Source organism: Amblyomma americanum, chromosome 11 (genome assembly GCF_052857255.1).
Source record: "Amblyomma americanum isolate KBUSLIRL-KWMA chromosome 11, ASM5285725v1, whole genome shotgun sequence".
NCBI classification, from domain to species: domain Eukaryota; kingdom Metazoa; phylum Arthropoda; class Arachnida; order Ixodida; family Ixodidae; genus Amblyomma; species Amblyomma americanum.
This window is the reverse complement of record NC_135507.1, coordinates 34,161,025-34,177,975: the sequence shown is the minus strand read 5'-3', so window position 1 is coordinate 34,177,975 and position 16,951 is coordinate 34,161,025. Positions and strand designations below refer to the sequence as shown.

The 16,951-nt window shown below is 48.0% G+C and overlaps 1 protein-coding gene across 1 annotated transcript; it reads right to left on the bottom strand.

The window, feature by feature from the left end:
• Positions 1 to 809: 809 nt before the first annotated feature.
• On the bottom strand, positions 810 to 16,746 carry LOC144109550 (uncharacterized). The gene is made up of 8 exons (XM_077642374.1): positions 16,486 to 16,746; positions 13,377 to 13,802; positions 12,188 to 12,409; positions 10,826 to 10,971; positions 9,196 to 9,904; positions 7,596 to 7,865; positions 4,570 to 4,727; positions 810 to 1,035 (listed from the first exon to the last, which is right to left on the bottom strand). The coding sequence occupies exons 1-8, from the start codon at positions 16,744 to 16,746 to the stop codon at positions 810 to 812; spliced, it is 2,418 nt and encodes an 805-aa protein (XP_077498500.1).
• Positions 16,747 to 16,951: the final 205 nt, after the last annotated feature.

Sequence of the window (16,951 nt, the reverse complement as noted above, 5' to 3'; positions counted from 1 at the left end):
TTATTTACACACTGTAGACAAGTGAAAACAAAAAGCTTGCCTCCTCGTAAAGTATTTTCTGGTTTTGTGAAACAGATAGCCTTTTAACCGTGGTTTATTATACATTTGAGAAAATTAGGCAAAACCCAGATATAAACTCTCAGGTTGCACCTTTAGTGCTGTTATATATTATTGGCGCCGCAAAGTTTACACAGCATATGACACCATTCATCTTGCAACTCGGTGCAGGCAAGGTGATAGGACTACCCAAAACCAAATTTATATATTACCCATTTTCAGTCCCGCGAAACATATATTGCCGAGAACGTTTTACTGCTTGCACGTACGAAATACCAGGTAAATAAATCAGAGAACCAAACTCCAGAACAGAGAGCAACTAAAATTTTCCTAAACAAAAATTTGGCTGCAAATTTCCTGCAAGCAGTCAAGCCGCCACTAGCGTTCGTAATTGATGCGTTTCTATTTTCATAGCGCTCTGCTGACACCAGTCTTCCTTAAAACTGTCAAACGTTCAAAAATGGCACAGGAAATGCATGGTGGTTGTGACTAAAAAGTAAAAGGGCAAGAATCCCGGGCTTTTGCGCTAGCCGTTCCCGCTTCATATCGACGTCCAGCGCCAACTTAGAACAACTATGTGCCAAGCACAAATATAAAGGTCATTACCCACGAAGCATGTCGTTCGGAGGCATCTATATGTCAGCATAGTTCAGTGTCGGTAAGTTCGTGGCCCACACTTCATTGATGCATGAATTATGTCAGATAATGAATTAGCTCTGAGCTCCATAAGCAGTTAAACAGCTAAAACGAAACTATGGGAAGAAGCGGCACTGGTTCTTCTCGTCTTCGTCAGTGAGGCGCTTGCCGCAGCCGAAGGCCGTCCCGAAGTAGGGGAGACTGCGCACTGCAGCGCCGCAGTTGATGCCTGTGTTGCAGAACCGGAGGCAGTAGGTGAGGAAGAAAATCTGGTCAGGCGTGTAGAGCTGAAGCCTGCCCGACCAGTCCAATATGCCCAGCTGTTCGCCCGACGTCAAGTCACTGCAGGAACGCGTGAGTCGAAGTAAATAACCAACATTGGTGGTTCCGGTCGTTTTAAAGAAACGTGGTAACTGCACACAAATACAGTTCCTATGAAAAAGGTAATAACTTTTTTTGAAACGGTTGACTTTCCTTTGGCAACAAAATTCGAATTTATTGCTTTTATAGGTGGAGTTGAAACTGGAACGTTTCTATCCTGCATTTCTATATAAATTAGTGACTTACAGCCCCCGTCACAAGTATACAGCCCAAGGGGTTTGCTTGCAAGGACTTCAGAGTGCATGATTATGCATACTCAATGACTGTAATCCCTAGAATGATAAATGGCTTCGAGACCTCAATCCTCCCAAGCTTTGTATTGCTAAATTATCTAGGGAGCCCCGCTAAACACCTTAAAAGCAAACATCTTGGTCTGTATACTTTTGACGGAGGCTGTTCATAACGAAAAATCTTGTGATCGTTGAGTGAATGGCGATGTAGACTAGCCTCAGAGATCAGCACAAAAAATCAATGCCATGCAGTTTTCAAAACCTGTAGGTAGCCGTGATACCTGTATTTCATAGATTACATACTTTGTGAACTAACAAAATTTCTATTTTCAGTGAAATCCACCTGTTCGCGATAGGACGTTCGTACTAAATAAACGTGGGCGAACGTATTTTTCCTTTTTTTTTTTAGTGTTCCTTCGAAAACTGCACGTGCCAAGGGAAGGACGCAAATTTCATGACCCCGCCTGAAATGGCTGAACTGTGCGTAGCAAATGGCGAACAGGTGAAGGCTACGCCTTAACTATGCCTAACAGATGCCTAACAGGTGAAGACTACGCCTTAACGATGTCAAACAGATCCCGGACAGATGAAGACACCTTAACGATGCCTAACAGATGAAGACTACGCCTTAACGATGCCTAACAGGTGAAGACTAGGCTTTTACGATGCCTAACCGGTGAAAACTAGGCCTTAAATGCGCAATGAGAGCCTATATTCACGCATACCCTGCTTATCACATTTAATTCTCAACTTGTTAAATTAAAATTCCCCCAAGTTTCAGTTGATTCTATGCGGTAAATATTTTAAAACGAATTTTTTTCCGTTTCTTCTGCGAACTACTTGCTGCTCTGGTAACATCTGACCGCTGACGTCTGAGGGGCATACTCACCCCGCGTCGTCAGCTTAGTACACGACCTGAGTGATCCTTAAAAAAGCGGACTTGCTCGTGGCACCCCTTTTCTGATTGTTGAGGAAACAGAAATCGATGGACCCCTGCTTAATTTTTTGCTCTCATAAACATGCTATTTTTATGTTACCAGTGTGGTTTGTTTTGAGCAGTCAAGTGTTCCCGTATGTAAAAAGCGGCACGTGCCGTGTATGCCTTCGCCGATGTGCGCCTTGAAAGCGGCGGCGTTTTATAGCTGGCAACCAATTTCTTGTCCGCTATTCATCGGCTAGATAATTAAACTTAAATTATCACAAGGTGGCACTAGAGTAACCTTGAGGCACGAAAGGAGCAGAGAAAAGTGCCGAATGAGGCGACTTCCCCGCTACATGTGTGCATTTGTAAGTCAAACATACATTCCCTTCGGCTCGTATAGAACCCTTTTGCAGGAACCAAGCTAGCCGCTTGCAAAACCCTGCGCGACTCGAATGCTTTCACTGCCCGCACCGAAGAATAGTCGCCGCCGTCTAAATGAGTGCTTGAAATTAATACTACATCATTTATCGTTTACTCTGCGTGCCCATTGTGGCCTAGGAATGCGACGATCATACAACTGTAGCCCCGCGCTGGGGTTGTTTACATAGCTGTGCGCAAAGAGTACTGCTCGTTTGCTTGGCATAAAACGCAAGGTGGGCTCTCATTATCTTCAATATTACGTAGTATTGCTCACAAATTGTAGTTTTACTCATTTACAAACTATAATAACACTGCAATAAGCGCCGCTGATGCTATATCGCCTGATTGAGAAACGCTTCGCGTAGGACCGCCGCTTCCCGCTCATTGTATCTGCTTTTTCTTATGTCATCAGTGATTTTAATGAGCTCTAGCTAAAAATATGTTCGGACATTACTTGAATTAGTGAAAACAACCAGATTTGTTGTCCACAGTCGACGCCGACGGCTGCTGGTGGCTGCCTTCAGCACATGCTGTGCAGACCGGGTCACATATCGGCACTTCCCCCTTACTGTACTCACGCCCTGCTATGTAGGCAGTCTTCGCTTTGAGGGCACTGTGGCCAAAAGTACGCTCTGCAGCTATTTTAACGCGATAAAACTTGCGAATTCGCTCTCCGCAATCGCCGAACTCGCACACACGAATCCTGCGTACTCGTTCGGCCTCGTCACGAAAAGGGCCGGCGGTACCATGTCGGCCGAAATTCAAGCATCTGGCAGGAGTTCCTCACTGATTAGTAAGAAAGTGTGAAGAAATGCAGCCGCTCGTTTCGCTTTTTTCTATACGGATAAGGAACACAAGCGCAGTTTTTCGGGCCGTCTATCCACCCGGCGTGAAGCTGTCGCTCGGCCGCACAAGCCCAGGCGACGAGTGACGAGCGGCACCGTCGTGCGGCGTTTTCCGCCAGTGTCGCTCAATTGCCTCGGCGATAGGCTCTATGCGCAGGCACTGAATGAAAGCACATCTTCGCTGGTGCACGCACATCACGTATGTCGCCGTGGCTAGCATGATCAGAACTAATAAGTTTTAAAAGCCTTAAGTTTATAGAGTGTCATACCAACTAGTCCACCACCACACTCTGCCAGGTCCCACTAAGTTCACTCTTTACACTACTGCGATACGGGGTCGTTGGTCGTGCTGGCGTCGTCGTCGGTCTAGCTTGACAGACCAGTGCGTCTGCGATGGCGTTTGCACACCGACCAGCCAACCGATCGCCGTCCTATCGGCCTAGTGTAACCGGACCCTATACCTATACCGAAGAATAACTGCGTTACTATTATCAACGCTTTAGCGGCACTAGTCACTCATATATGGGAGACGACTGCTACTTCGATCGCCCGCGGAAGTATAGGGAACAAGAGACCTCGCTGCGCACATTGCAGCAACGAGAGCAATTAAGCAGACGACGTTGCTTCGTGTATGCCCTGGTGACGTCACGACAGCATTCAATATGGCGGTCACTGCCGGTGGGAGGAGTTTCCCGTTCTCAATTTCGATCGCATTTTTTTGAATATAGAGCACGTTCAGGGCAGCCAAATTTCAGAAACTGAATCATAAGCTCTTGTATTAGTTACTGAAGCACAAAAATGCAATATGAACAACGACCATGTCATGACCCCTTTAACGATGCCTAACAGGCAAAGACAAGGCCTCAACGATGCCTAACAAGTGAAGGGTAGATCATTGCGATTACTAACAGATGCCTAACATGTGAAGCCTACGCTTTCACGATGCCTAACAGGTGAAGATTATTCATGAAAAATGTCTAATAGGCTAGCCCGACACGTGAAAGCTATGCCTAGGCAATGCCTTACAGACTATGCATATTAGGTTATGAACGCCTCAGCCAAGTCTACGGCGGCCTACCCAGAGTCGTTCTTATAGGCGTCCCAGGCGACGCGCAGGCTCGCCACCTGGAGCAGGTTTTCGCCGTTGACACTGCTACACCTGAGCCTCTTGTAAAGCTGCTGCTCGGCGAATGGACTCATCCAAGACCTGGGCTGGCCTCCTTCTATTCCGATTCCCTGCATGTACCAAGTGCGCTATAGTTATTGCGGGAAACGCACCGTATTTTAATGCAGCAGGGACATAAAAGTTTGGATGGGTAAGTTCAGGTTGCTGAATTCGGGACCACAATTTCCTGGGCGCGAATTCTGTAACCTGGAAGTAACCATCCTAGAATCGGACTTTATCTGTAAATTCACAGCACCTCTTTCTTCCTTTCTTCTTTCACTTCCTCCTTTATCACTTCCCTTACGGCGCGGTTCAGGTGTCCGTCGAGATGTGAGACAGATACTTCCCATCTCTTTCGGCGTGATTCAAGTGTCCGCCGAGATGTGAGACAGATACTGCGCCATTTCCTTTCACCACAAACCAGTCATGAATATCTATAAGTTCAAGGCAGCTTCCTTGAGACTTAATGAGAAGTCTGGAAAACTCGTTTACCCAAAAATTAAATTCATGAAGGAATTCATAATTTAGTTCAGAAAACATGCGTTTGGTGTGAAAGCACTACTTCACGGGGTCATAGTCATCCAAGAATCCTGCGTCGTCCCAGACCTTGAGGGTGAAAAAATAAAATAAATACTGCCACGTAAGCCGCGCCATGGTTGCGAACCCGCGGAGGAGCGATCAGATCAGCTTCGCCTCGTAGCTTGGTCAACAGCCGCTTGATCTCGTTTACAGCATATATTTTTATTCTTTAATTAATTGTCAAAGAATAAATATCTACCCTTGAACATACTACCTGCACAAACAGTGTCAGTCAAGGATTTGAAGATTGTCCTGCAAAACAACTTGATGGAATGTTTTCCCCAGAGTACCATTCCCACAGCTTTATTTAGCGGCCTTTAAATAAGCCCGCGAAATGCGAAACCTACCACTGACAGCTGCTGGTGCATATCTCAAACGTAAGTACAAAGCACAGGCGAAGCCCCACCCAGGACAGCTTCCCAGTGAAAATCTAATTTTGTTCCTGGAGATGCGGCTTGTGAAGTTGAAATAGCACCACTGTTACGCGGTAGTTTTTTTTTGCAGGCTTTATTGCACACTGGTAAAAAAATCTACGTAAATGGTACCCTGGCAAAAACATTCCAGCTGGCTGTTCTTGAAGGCAATCTACGACTTCCGAATTCACACTTTTTAATACTTAGACCACTGTTTCATAGTTCATGGTTTACGGGGGCTTTAGCGTCCCAAACCGACTCGGGCAATGAGGGACGCCGTAGTGAAGGGCTCCGGAAATTTCGACTACCTGGGGTTCTTTAACGTGCACTGATATCGCACAGTACATGGACCTCTAGAATTTTGCCTCCATTGAAATTCGACCGCCACAATCGAACCCGTGTCTTTCGGGTCAGCAGCCGAGCAGCGTAACCACTGAGACAATGCGGCGGCCTAAACCAGGGTTTAGATACGTGCCTAATTATAATTTAGTAATCATTAACCTTTAAAACGATAACATCCTGTTGACTAGGCCGTGCGACTTTCAACATTACTCAGTCTGTTTTAAATCTTGCTTATATTTATCTGGAGTGCCCGTTATTTTTAGATTATTTAGTGCGTCGGACCTAATACCCCCCAATCCCAAATTTCGCTTATGTTTCTTTGTCCGAAGCCTACGGCAGATTGCAACCATGTTGTGGTCCACCATGATGTTGAAAACCTGCCAGCAGGCCTTGTGGCCACCTATGCAAAACACCATATAGCAAAACACTGTATGAAGTATCGGCTGGCTTTAGAAATACATTCAGGACTTTCAGTGCATTAAGTACAGGAAATACTTACAGTACTCAAGTGGTTGCGCTCGACTATGTTACTCAGTGATCTTCAACATCTTGGTTAAATTCAGCAAGGGTTCCCGGTATATGCTAATGCCCGTTCCAAGAGTTATGGCCATAGCCTCGCGGCTTAAAGGGGCTCGGAAACACTTTCCGAGGAGAGGGCATCAACTCGCTCAATCACTACATTGTGCTGTCATGAACACTTGACCAAATAATACACTTATACACGCAGCAAACGACCTACAATCACGCGTCAAAGTTGGCGAGCCCTTCCCGGCGACTTTTTCATGCTGGCACCCTCCTCCGTCGCTCGCATCTACGCATACATGTTGAGAACTGGCTATTCGTTAGATTCTGTCAAGCGTCAGGCAGCCACCATGGCCGCGGCCAATAAGCCGCGTAGCTCCGGCGGGTCAGGAAGCTTTCCTTCGTAGGTGGCGCCGGCGGAGGAGCGCCGACCTTCCAGCGTGGAACATGTGACCAGAGGAAAAGGAAAGGCACGAAGACGCTGAGATTCAAATTTTGACCGCCGCGGTGGCTCAGTGGTTAGGGCGCTCGACTACTGATCCGGAGTTCCCGGGTTCGAACCCGACCGCGGCGGCTCCGTTTTTATGGAAGAAAAACGCTAAGGCGCCCGTGTGCTGTGCGATGTCAGTGCACGTTAAAGATCCATAGGTGGTCGAAATTATTCCGGAGCCCTCCACTACGGCACCTCCTTCTTCCTTTCTTCTTTCACTCCCTCCTTTATCCCTTCCCTTAGGGCGCGGTTCAAATGTTCAACGATATATGAGACACATACTGCGCCATCTCCTTTCCCTAAAAACCAATTATATTATTCACTCCCTCCTATACCTCTTCTCTTACGGCTCGGTTCAGGTGTCCGCCGATATGTGTGACAGATACTGTGTCATTTCCTTTCCCCAAAAACCAAATATTATTATTATTATGACCACAGATAACTGTGTTTACAAAGTGCATTAAAAATCCTTCCTAGACAATACTCGAGAATAGGCGTGCTTTAATATCCCAGGCATACCATAAGTTTATTAGAGCCCCTTTCAGAGCCGATTTAACTTGTAGAACCTCTTCGCTAAACGCGCGCTTACTCACGCGAAGGTCGAACATCCTGAGCGCTGCGTCGAGGAAGGCTGTGGCCAGGCCTCCGAAGCTGGCGGCACGAAGCACCCCCGCCTCCTTCTGGGCGTAGAACAGAGGCCCTGAGAGAGCAGCATGGGAGACCTTCACCAGGTTCGTCAGGTATGCGTACAGCACTCCTTGGTACGGCGAGGCAAGCCAGTACTTCTCTTCACGCAGGAGCCCAGCCGCGCCCTTCTCCCGCAGTCGGTGCCCGGCTGCCGAGATCCAGTTCTCCAGGAATTCCTGCTCCAGAGTTTCGTCGCGCGCAAGCCGTGTAATGCCTCGCACATTGGAATACCCAGTTCTCGTCACGCCACTGTCATCAGGCCATGTTATAGGGGAAATCGGAGATTATCAGGATAATCTTCATTAACTTTGAGCCGCTGCCGTCCATGATCATAAACAACAATTCTATGAAAAACTAAATTTGAGCGGGAACCCGTTGACGAACGCAATTTTTGTCATATAGTGTATACTATTTCACTGTTACAGTACGCAGACCACCCAACGTCAATCTAGCGTTTTTTTTCTATTAACGTTCTCGCAATCGTCAAAAGCTTTCCGCATTTGTTTTCTATGGATGTCTTAACTGTTCGATGCAGTGGATGGAAAAAGATCAAAAGATAGATTTCGTACACGTCAAAAGAAATGTACCATTGCCTTCGGTATTTCCACAAGAGTATCTTACTATATTCCAAAGTTCAGGATTTTTTGCGAGAACGTTGAACATGCAAGTTCTCCTGTAGGCGCGAGATTAGTAGTAATGGAAAGATTGTAAAGTACGTCTGTACCTTACTGATAATCTGAGTAACCAAAGGGCAGAAACTTGGAGGCTAACGAAAAGGGTTCAGCTTAAGTTAAGGACAACGCAGAGAGCTATGGACAGAAAAGGGATAGGTGTAACGTTAAGGGACCGGAAGCGGGCAGAGTGCGTGAGGAAACAAACGCGGGTTAATGACATCCTAGTCGATATCAAGAGGAAGAAATGGGCTTGTGCTGGACACGTAATTCGGAGGCAACATAACCGCTGGCCCTTAAGGGGAACGGAGTGTACTCCAAGAGAAGGCAAGCGTAGCAGGTAGCGGCAGAAAGATGGGCAGATGAATTAAGAAGTTTGCGGGGATAGGGTGGGCGCCGCTGGCAATAGACAGGGTTATTTGGAAAGACATGGTAAAGGCGTTATCCCTGCAGTGAGGCAAATGATGGTGATGATGATTTTGTAGAGCATATGTAGCACGGAACAGACAACGAATGCCAAGTGTAGTAACACAGCAGCTCGCTGTCTTTGTTATTAATGAATCTTCAAAGAAAACGACGCTACATATATGAACGAAGACCGCAAGGAATCAAATACGCCGCCCCCTTCGTGATTCTGCGCCCCCGTAGATCGTCTGTTATCTTTATTCACAAATTGCATTCTTCTGGACGCATTGGTATGGTTCCATCTGTGGGCCAGCGTCAACTTTGTGCGCCCTTTTCTTTAAGAACGCCAAACAACGAACATCGTTTTCCTTGTGTTCCGCGTTTTCATCACTTAGGTCAATCTCAACATTTGCAACAGATATGGCCATACCTTTTTGGGATCGAACCAGTAGTTGGAGAACGATCCCCAACTCTGATCTTGAGGCGGGCCACCGCTGCTCTCCAGCTGCTCCATCCAGGCCACTACTCTGAGGTCGCGAAGCCTTTGCTCCATGACGCGCCTCGTATGCTCGTCTACCCACGTGGTCGCCGCCAGTGCCCTTTGCGTCTGCGCGGTCAGACCTCGGAGGAACCTGTCCACGCCTTCTCTTCGCTCTGCCGCGAAATCCCCCGCGTCGCTCATGTAGTACAGCGCCGGGCCGAACCAGGCTGCGGCCGTTTCGAGGCATCGAGACGTCTTCAGCATCCGGGAGCCGTCCTCGCTGCTCATGACCAGCATCCTCGCCTTGCGCGATGCCATCACCACGCATATCTGGGCGAACCACCAGGCGATGTGCTCCAGGAGCTGTCGCCTGCTGTACTTGCCCAGCAGCCAGTCCGTGGCGGCCAGGAAGTGGCGGTCGGTGATGTAGACGCCGCTTTGCGCGACGATTCCCGAGGATTTGAAGACGGACAGTATGGTTCTGGAAAGCGGGTAGCCGTTCAGGTTGCTGAAGAGGGACTCGAGACGAGCGACCGTGGTGTAGACGGCTTCGCGGCCGGTCTCGTTGACGCTGGCCGCAAGAGTGGTCAAGACCGCCCGTTCCAGGACGAGGTGTGCGGTCATGGTCGCTTCGCTCGGCACTGGTAACCCGAAGAGCCTGCACGGTATTTGTATATTTATCATACCCTACAATCCTGTGGCGCCTTCGCACGTCTACTCGTTTTAACTACGTTAAAACCATACCAATTTTTTTTCATAGCACCTACGCTATTACTACCTTTTCTCACAGGAAGCCTTCCGCTATTCTGGCGTATTTAAGGGAGTCCCACGAAGTGGAGTAGACTTGAGATACTAGATTAATTAGAGCGAGGGAACAAACGCGAATTACTGACATCCAAGCCGAAATCAAGAGGAAGAAATGAACTTGGGCAGGCCATGTAATGCGAAGGCAAGATAACTGCTGGTCCTTAAGGGTAACGGAGTGGATTCCAAGATAAGGCAACGGTAGCAGGGGCGACAAACAATTAAGTGGGCGGATGAGACTAAAAAGTTTTCGGGGATAGGGTGGGCGCAGCGGGCAAAGAGCAGGGTTAATGGAGAGACATGGGTAGAGGTAGAGGCCTTTGCCCTGCAGTGGGCGTAGTCAGGCTGATGATGACAATGATGACTAGATTAACTACAAGGAATGCGTTCCAATGAGTGATTACTGCCTTATTCATGTCCAACATTCTCAAATAAAATTTTGAATATTTGAAAACTGTAAGGTACTGGCATAAAAATATTAAAGATAATGGTTCATTCTTCTAATGTGTAGCAAAATCTTTGTTTTATAGTGTTTCCATCGATCGCATCGTGCAGTGCAGTCTGCATAGAAAACCAACGGCGAACGCTTTTGACGATAGCAAAAGCGTTAATAGCGAAAACATTCAAGCCTACCGAAGCGAGATCTGGGGATATACGGATTGTTAAAGTGAAATTTCATAATGTATGAAAAAACTGCACTCAAAAACTCTTTCACGTTCAAAAACGTCTTTGTCCAGAATTGTTGGGTATCCCAGGCAACAATGGTGCAACGTACCTTTGAATCTCCTTGTAGTATGCCCGCCGACCTCCGTTCTTGTCGAGGAGGTCCACAAAGTCCAGCCAGGCGGCAGCCATTCCCGTCTTGCGAATCACCAGCATCGGCGGGTTAGCCTTCCTGCCATTGTTCTTCAACACGACCGTCTGCAGCATAGAGACCGAGACAAACTCTCATCATCATCATCATCATCATCATCATCATCAGCCTGACTATACCCACCGCAGGGCAAAAATCTCTCCCATGTCTCTCCAATTAACCCTGTCCTTTGCAAGCTGCGCCCACCCTATATGCCCGCAAACTTCTAAATCTCATCCGTCCACCTAACCTTCTGCCGCCCGCTGCTAGGCTTGCCTTCTCTTCGTATCCACTCCGTTACCTTCAAGGACCAGCGGTTATCTTGTTTTTGCATTACGTGCCCTGCCCAAGCCCATTTATTCCTCTTTACTTCGACTACGATGTCATTGACCCGCGTTTGTTCCCTCACCCGCTCTGTACGCCTCCGGTCTCTTAACGTCACACCTAGCATTTTTCTTTAAATAGCTCGCTGCGTTGATCTTATCTAGACCTGTACCCTTTTCGTTAGCCTCCACGTTTCTGCCCCGTTGGTGAGTACCGGCAAGATACAGTTGTACACTTTTCTCTTGAAAAATACTGGTAAACTGCCATTCATGATCCATATCACCTCGTAATTATCCTTTCAGTTATTTCCCTCTCGTGATCCGGATCAGCGGTCACTACCTGCCCTAAGTACACGTATTTCCTTGCTAATTCCGGTGCCTCGCTGCCAATTGTGAACTGTGGTTTCCTTACTATAAAGTGTGGAACATTACTTTGGTTTAGTGCATGTTAATTCTTAGGCGCAAAACTCAGCAGGGGAGCAATTGCGCTGCATTTTTTTTCTCTTTTTGCTGCCTAAGCTTTTTGCGCTCGAATTCATTCGTTGTGAGGAAATTTTCTCGTAGTACTCTAATTTTCTTGGGCTCCTCAGAAAGGCTGCAAGGTGTTCAAAAAAATTGGCAGTGGATTGCCTTGGCTAACCCTACAATTCAGCGAAAAGCTTCTGCACACATGGTTACTCACCGCGTGGCTTCACATCACCCCATCGAATGTTCTTAATGTCAAAGGTCAACCCAAAGTGCACCCAATGTCAAGGGTCAACTGAAGATGTTGGATCAAGGTCAGGGTCAGGAGTTAGACACCATAACTGTACCACATTGGTCATACACGGCTATCCTTGGTTGGTCTGAAGGACGTACGAAGTCGCTGCGCTGCCTACCCGAAGTCTGCTTAACCTGGCGTAATGAAGCTTTTCGCTTGAAAACGCGTCTATTGGCAGAGCCGCTTAGGAAGTTCGCTTGCCTGAGACCAGAGCTCGAGTCCCCAAAGCACGTCCAGCTTGCCTAGCACAGCGAACGGGTGCGCGCTGTGCCTCGTCGCCGACTCGTTGTAAGGCCACGGGATGCCGATGGACGCCGCGAAGTGGCGCACCATGCGCAGGCTGTCTGCGTCGTCATCCTTCTGCGCTATGCACTTTTGGACAAACGCAGCCGCGGCTCTGCGACCGGTGTTCACAGCCTCCTCCTGGCGACGAAGAGGAGAAAGAAGACGCAAACTCGCGCTTCACTCAACACGTCAGTACGTTGACCATGTCCAACATTCTCGGACAAAAACTTCGAAAATTGGAAAAATGTACGATAGTGGTGTAGAAATATTAAAGGTAATGCTCCGCGGTCTTTCGAAATGCAGCGAAATGTTTATTTTGTAATGTTTGGCATGGTTTGTGCGGAGTTAACATTCCAAAGCGACTCAGGCTTTAAGGGACGCTGGAGTGAAAGGCTCCAGAAATTTTGGCCACCTAGGATTTTTTGACGAGCACCGATATCGCACTGTACACGTAGAATTTCGCCTGCGTCGAAATTCGACCGCCGCGGTCGGGATTGAACCCGCGTCTTTCGGGTCCATCGCTCGCACCGAGTAGTTAAGACGAACGTAGAAAACCAATGGGACAGCAAAAACGTTAACAGTGAAAAAATCCAAGCCTGCCGACGGCAGATCTGCGGATATGTTAATTCTTATAGTGAAATCTTACTATATATGGAAAAAACTGCGCTCACAAAGTCTTTCCCGTTTAAAAATGCTTTTGTCCATAATTAATCATAAAGTGCACAAAGAAGGGAAAGCATCGGGGTGCTTGCCAACATTTCAACGAGACGACTGGTCTTCGTCTGAGACTTGTCTTCGTCTTGTCTTCGCCTTTAGACTTCCTTTTGACAAAAGTCTACTAAAAGCGTATGGCCATAAATCTATAGGTTGTCTACAGGCTGTCTATGGAATTTGTATTGTCTATGAGTAGTCTATAAGGTCTGTCTATAGAAAGTCTATTGACTTACAGACAAGCGTCTGTGTACAGTCTATAGACAGTCTATAGAATTTGTATTGTCTATAAGGTAGTCTACATGGTTGTTTATAGAAGGTCTATAAACTTTAGAGGCAAACGTCTGGAGACAGTCAAGGGACTGCCTAAAAGAGTTCGTAACGGATGACTCACCTGGTCATGCGCATACGAGCCATTGGCGTCATAACGGCCACCACTCGTCTCCTTCGTCAGGAGCCACGCTGCCTTCAGCGTCCAGGACAGGGCCATCTCTTCGACGAGGTCCCGAGCCAATCCACTGGCGGGCGACCACAGCGAGCAGACATAGGCGTCGAAGTCTGCGCACGGGTCGATTCGGGTGTCGAGTCTTCTCCGGAAGAACGAAGCGTGCAGCTTGCAATCGGCCGAGGCGCAGACCCCGTGGTCGTCGGCTCCGAAGCGCTGGCCACCCGACAGTGGAGAGTAGCGGTAGTACACCGCCACAGCCACAGCGACGGCCAGGACCAGGAGCACCGTGGCGAGAACTATGCATTCCGCCTGCCTTGAACGTGGCAACTTCTTGGGTTTTCTTTTCTTCAACTTCTCGCTGATCCAGCTCGCCTGAGTCAGTTTTGCACAAGAGAAGGGAGGTCATGATCAACAAAGCCAAGCTTTCTTGTAGGATGCACGAGATTGGAAAGGATGGTTTAGGTTGTTAGGTGGGCGGAGTGCAAGGAGGGAAAAAAAGTAGGCAGAGAGCGCGACGTAATGACGTCACGGAGGACAGCCTTAGCAAGCCAAGTGCTCACGAAGCCGTTGCTACAGCGTATGCACACACATCGCCCTCCTTACGCCAATGCCCTAAGGTCCCTGGGCAATGACAGTGCTTGCCTCGACGTCTAGATGGATCGTACTATACATTAAGAGAAAATATATTCTATTACTTCTTCGGATCTAGTGCACGTGTGAATACATTGAAGCAGCTTCCACTTTGAAGCGGACGATTACGCAGCACCAACTAGCGCCATCTGATGACCGCCAATACAGAACAAGGTGTTAACAGTATTTACCACGTAATTTCAAGGAAACCACACAGTGCAGTATACTGCGCGAACATGTTGACAGTGACGAACTATGCTTCCTACTTGCTCTAAAATGGCTTATAAATGGTTCCTTAGTGTGGACAAGACGAAGCATGGTGCATGAATGACGCTTTATTGAAGAAGGCGAGCGGTTATATAGGCAAGCGGTTAGATAACAGAAATGGGGGCTGCTTCTGTCCGGCTAGGCGCGTGTGCATGACTTGCACTACGGCACATCTCCCCTCTCTCTCTTTTTTTTTTTTTAATCGTCGAATCAAGTAGAGTTTCAGAACTCAGGCGCCGGGTATCTTCGTGGTGGTTGGCGCTTCCGTTCACTCCTGCGGAGTTGTGTAGATTCGGATGTCCCTGTAGTGTCTGGGACTCCCACAGCTGGCAGCGGCGCGGGAGTCTTGTGGTCTGGAGACGAGGGAGGAGGAGCCGGATTGAGGTGTTCTCTTGTGCGCTGAAACTGTTGACCCTCTTCCGTTTTGACGATGTAGGCACGAGGAGTCTCAGCCCGCTGTACGACCGTGACAGGGGACCATGATCTTGAGGGCACATTGTACATAGTTGCGGTCGAGCCAGTGCGAAGCTCTGGAAGAGGCCGTGTACCTCTGTTGTAGAAGCAGCGTTGCTTGCTCCTGATGTCTTCTAGCCTTCGTCGCACGGTCTTGGGTGGCACTGTTTGTGGCTGTAGGTGGCTAGTTGGTACAGGAAGCAGCGTTCTTGTCTGTCGGCCCATGAGCCTCTGCACAGGGGACTTCAGAGAAGAGTCCCGAGGTGAATTTCGACCTCGTAAGAGGTCGATTCGTAAGAGGGCGTGGGTTCGAACCCCACTTCTGACACCATGTGGACACGACGAAGCATGGTGCATGAATGACGCTTTATTGAAGAAGGCGAGCGGTTATATAGGCAAGCGGTTAGATAACAGAAATGGGGGCTGCTTCTGTCCGGCTAGGCGCGTGTGCATGACTTGCACTACGTCACACTTAGCTCAGACCAGCAAGTCTGAGGAGATTGAGAATATTCAAAATTTCATCATTTGTGTTTCTGAATGCTGAGAACCACGATAGCGTTTGTCCAGGTTGTCCATGCTTGAGGAAAAGACAACTAAGGTTTTATGGAAATTATAATACTAGTAGGATAACACTTACCCACATGCTTAAGAAAATACAATAGTCTTTTAAGTTGTATGTTATGGAGTCTGCAATGAGTGCTAATGTTCTTGCAATTTTCCCGCCGCAACTCATGTCGGAACCGGTCCCATTGCTCTTATATGATATGCGTGAGCTATCGCTTGCGTTTTTCTTTCTCGAGAGCGGTAGGCTCAGTAATGCCTCTGCATGTTCGAGCAGCTTACAACTGATTATCTTATGTGACTGCACTAACCGACCCACTAATCCCCACTAAACTACCTTGATCCATTTTCTTCTTCTTGTGGCTATGTGGGGGGAATGTGCTCGATTTCTGCCACCCATATCGCGGGGGCACAGCTTGGAGCGGGGATGGGGGTTGTCTTACTTCCCCATTATGAAGGCACACCTGCCCCCTGCCAAGGTGAGCTGGTTCTGATGACGTCACAAAGTCACGTGCCTCTATCGACCAATCTGGATGGCCCATCAGGGCATGTTGGGATCAAGTCACAGTCACGTGACCTCTCTTGATCATTCAAAGGATTTTGTTACGGAGGAACCGGAAAGTGCTCGACGCAACCTAAGTGCTATTTATTTATTTTATTCGTTTTTACCAGAATCTCCGCCTTATGTTTAGTGCATATTTTGGATACATTGTTATTCTATGATTTATCTGATTGTGTGGTTTGTATTGTAACTGGAATTTCGTTTATGATTGAGACCTGATTATTATACCGAACGTTAATTTTATCTACTGTTCCAACTTGTGTACATCTATGATGTACTTTTGTGTTGCTTCCGCAAAAATAAAAATAAAAGCAGGGGCTGTGGGCTGGTCAAGCTGCCTGCGAGCAGCTTTTTTCCCGCCGCCCTCCCATCTAAATCTATGATTGTAAATAAAGATTATAATTGTTGTTGTTGTTGTTGTTGTTGTCGCAGCTGTTGTTTTTTCACGTAATCATTTCGTCCTTTTTCTTGTTCGTTCGAAAACCTGAAAGTAGGCACAATAACTCGACATTTTCCAGGTTCTAGTAGGTGTTTCCGAAAATCGCGGCGAAGTAGTGCACCGAAAGAGACCGGTTTTCTTACCAGAGGCGCGAGCCCCAAGTTGCTAGTGGTCTTCTTTTCGGCGCTGGGAGACTTCCTGGACTCCGGAGAAGTGACGGATGCGGACACCGTCGAAGTGGATGACGCTGCTGTTGCCGCTGGCTTGCTCGTGTCCGATGGTTTTGCGGGTGTACAAGAGGAACGCCCTTGGTCTTTTCCGTCCATCTCGAAGTTAGCCAGGTGGTTCTCTTCCGGCCTGTTCCCCTCAACACCAGTCGCGGCGTGCTCACGACTACTGCGCATGTGCGCCCTTGAATACGCAGCGGTGGCCAATGAGCGGCGGCTTGGGTGACGCCTTGAGCGGCCGGGCAGCGCAGAGTGCGAGGAGGAGCTGCGGTGAGGAGGCGTCGTCGATTTTGCCAAGATGTAAGTCGACGTGTCTTTTCCGGGTTCCGTTGCATGACCTGGATGACAACGACTTCAATGTTTCAGAGCGAAAGCTCTACTA

Coding starts and splice junctions, on each gene's coding strand:
- LOC144109550 (XM_077642374.1), bottom strand. CDS start 16,746: ATGCGCAGTAGTCGTGAGCACGCCGCGACTGGTGTTGAGGGGAACAGG. Junction 13,803..16,485: donor ACTTGGGGCTCGCGCCTCTG/GTAAGAAAACCG, acceptor AAACTGACTCAG/GCGAGCTGGATCAGCGAGAA. Junction 7,866..9,195: donor ACTGGTTCGATCCCAAAAAG/GTATGGCCATAT, acceptor ACTCTGGAGCAG/GAATTCCTGGAGAACTGGAT.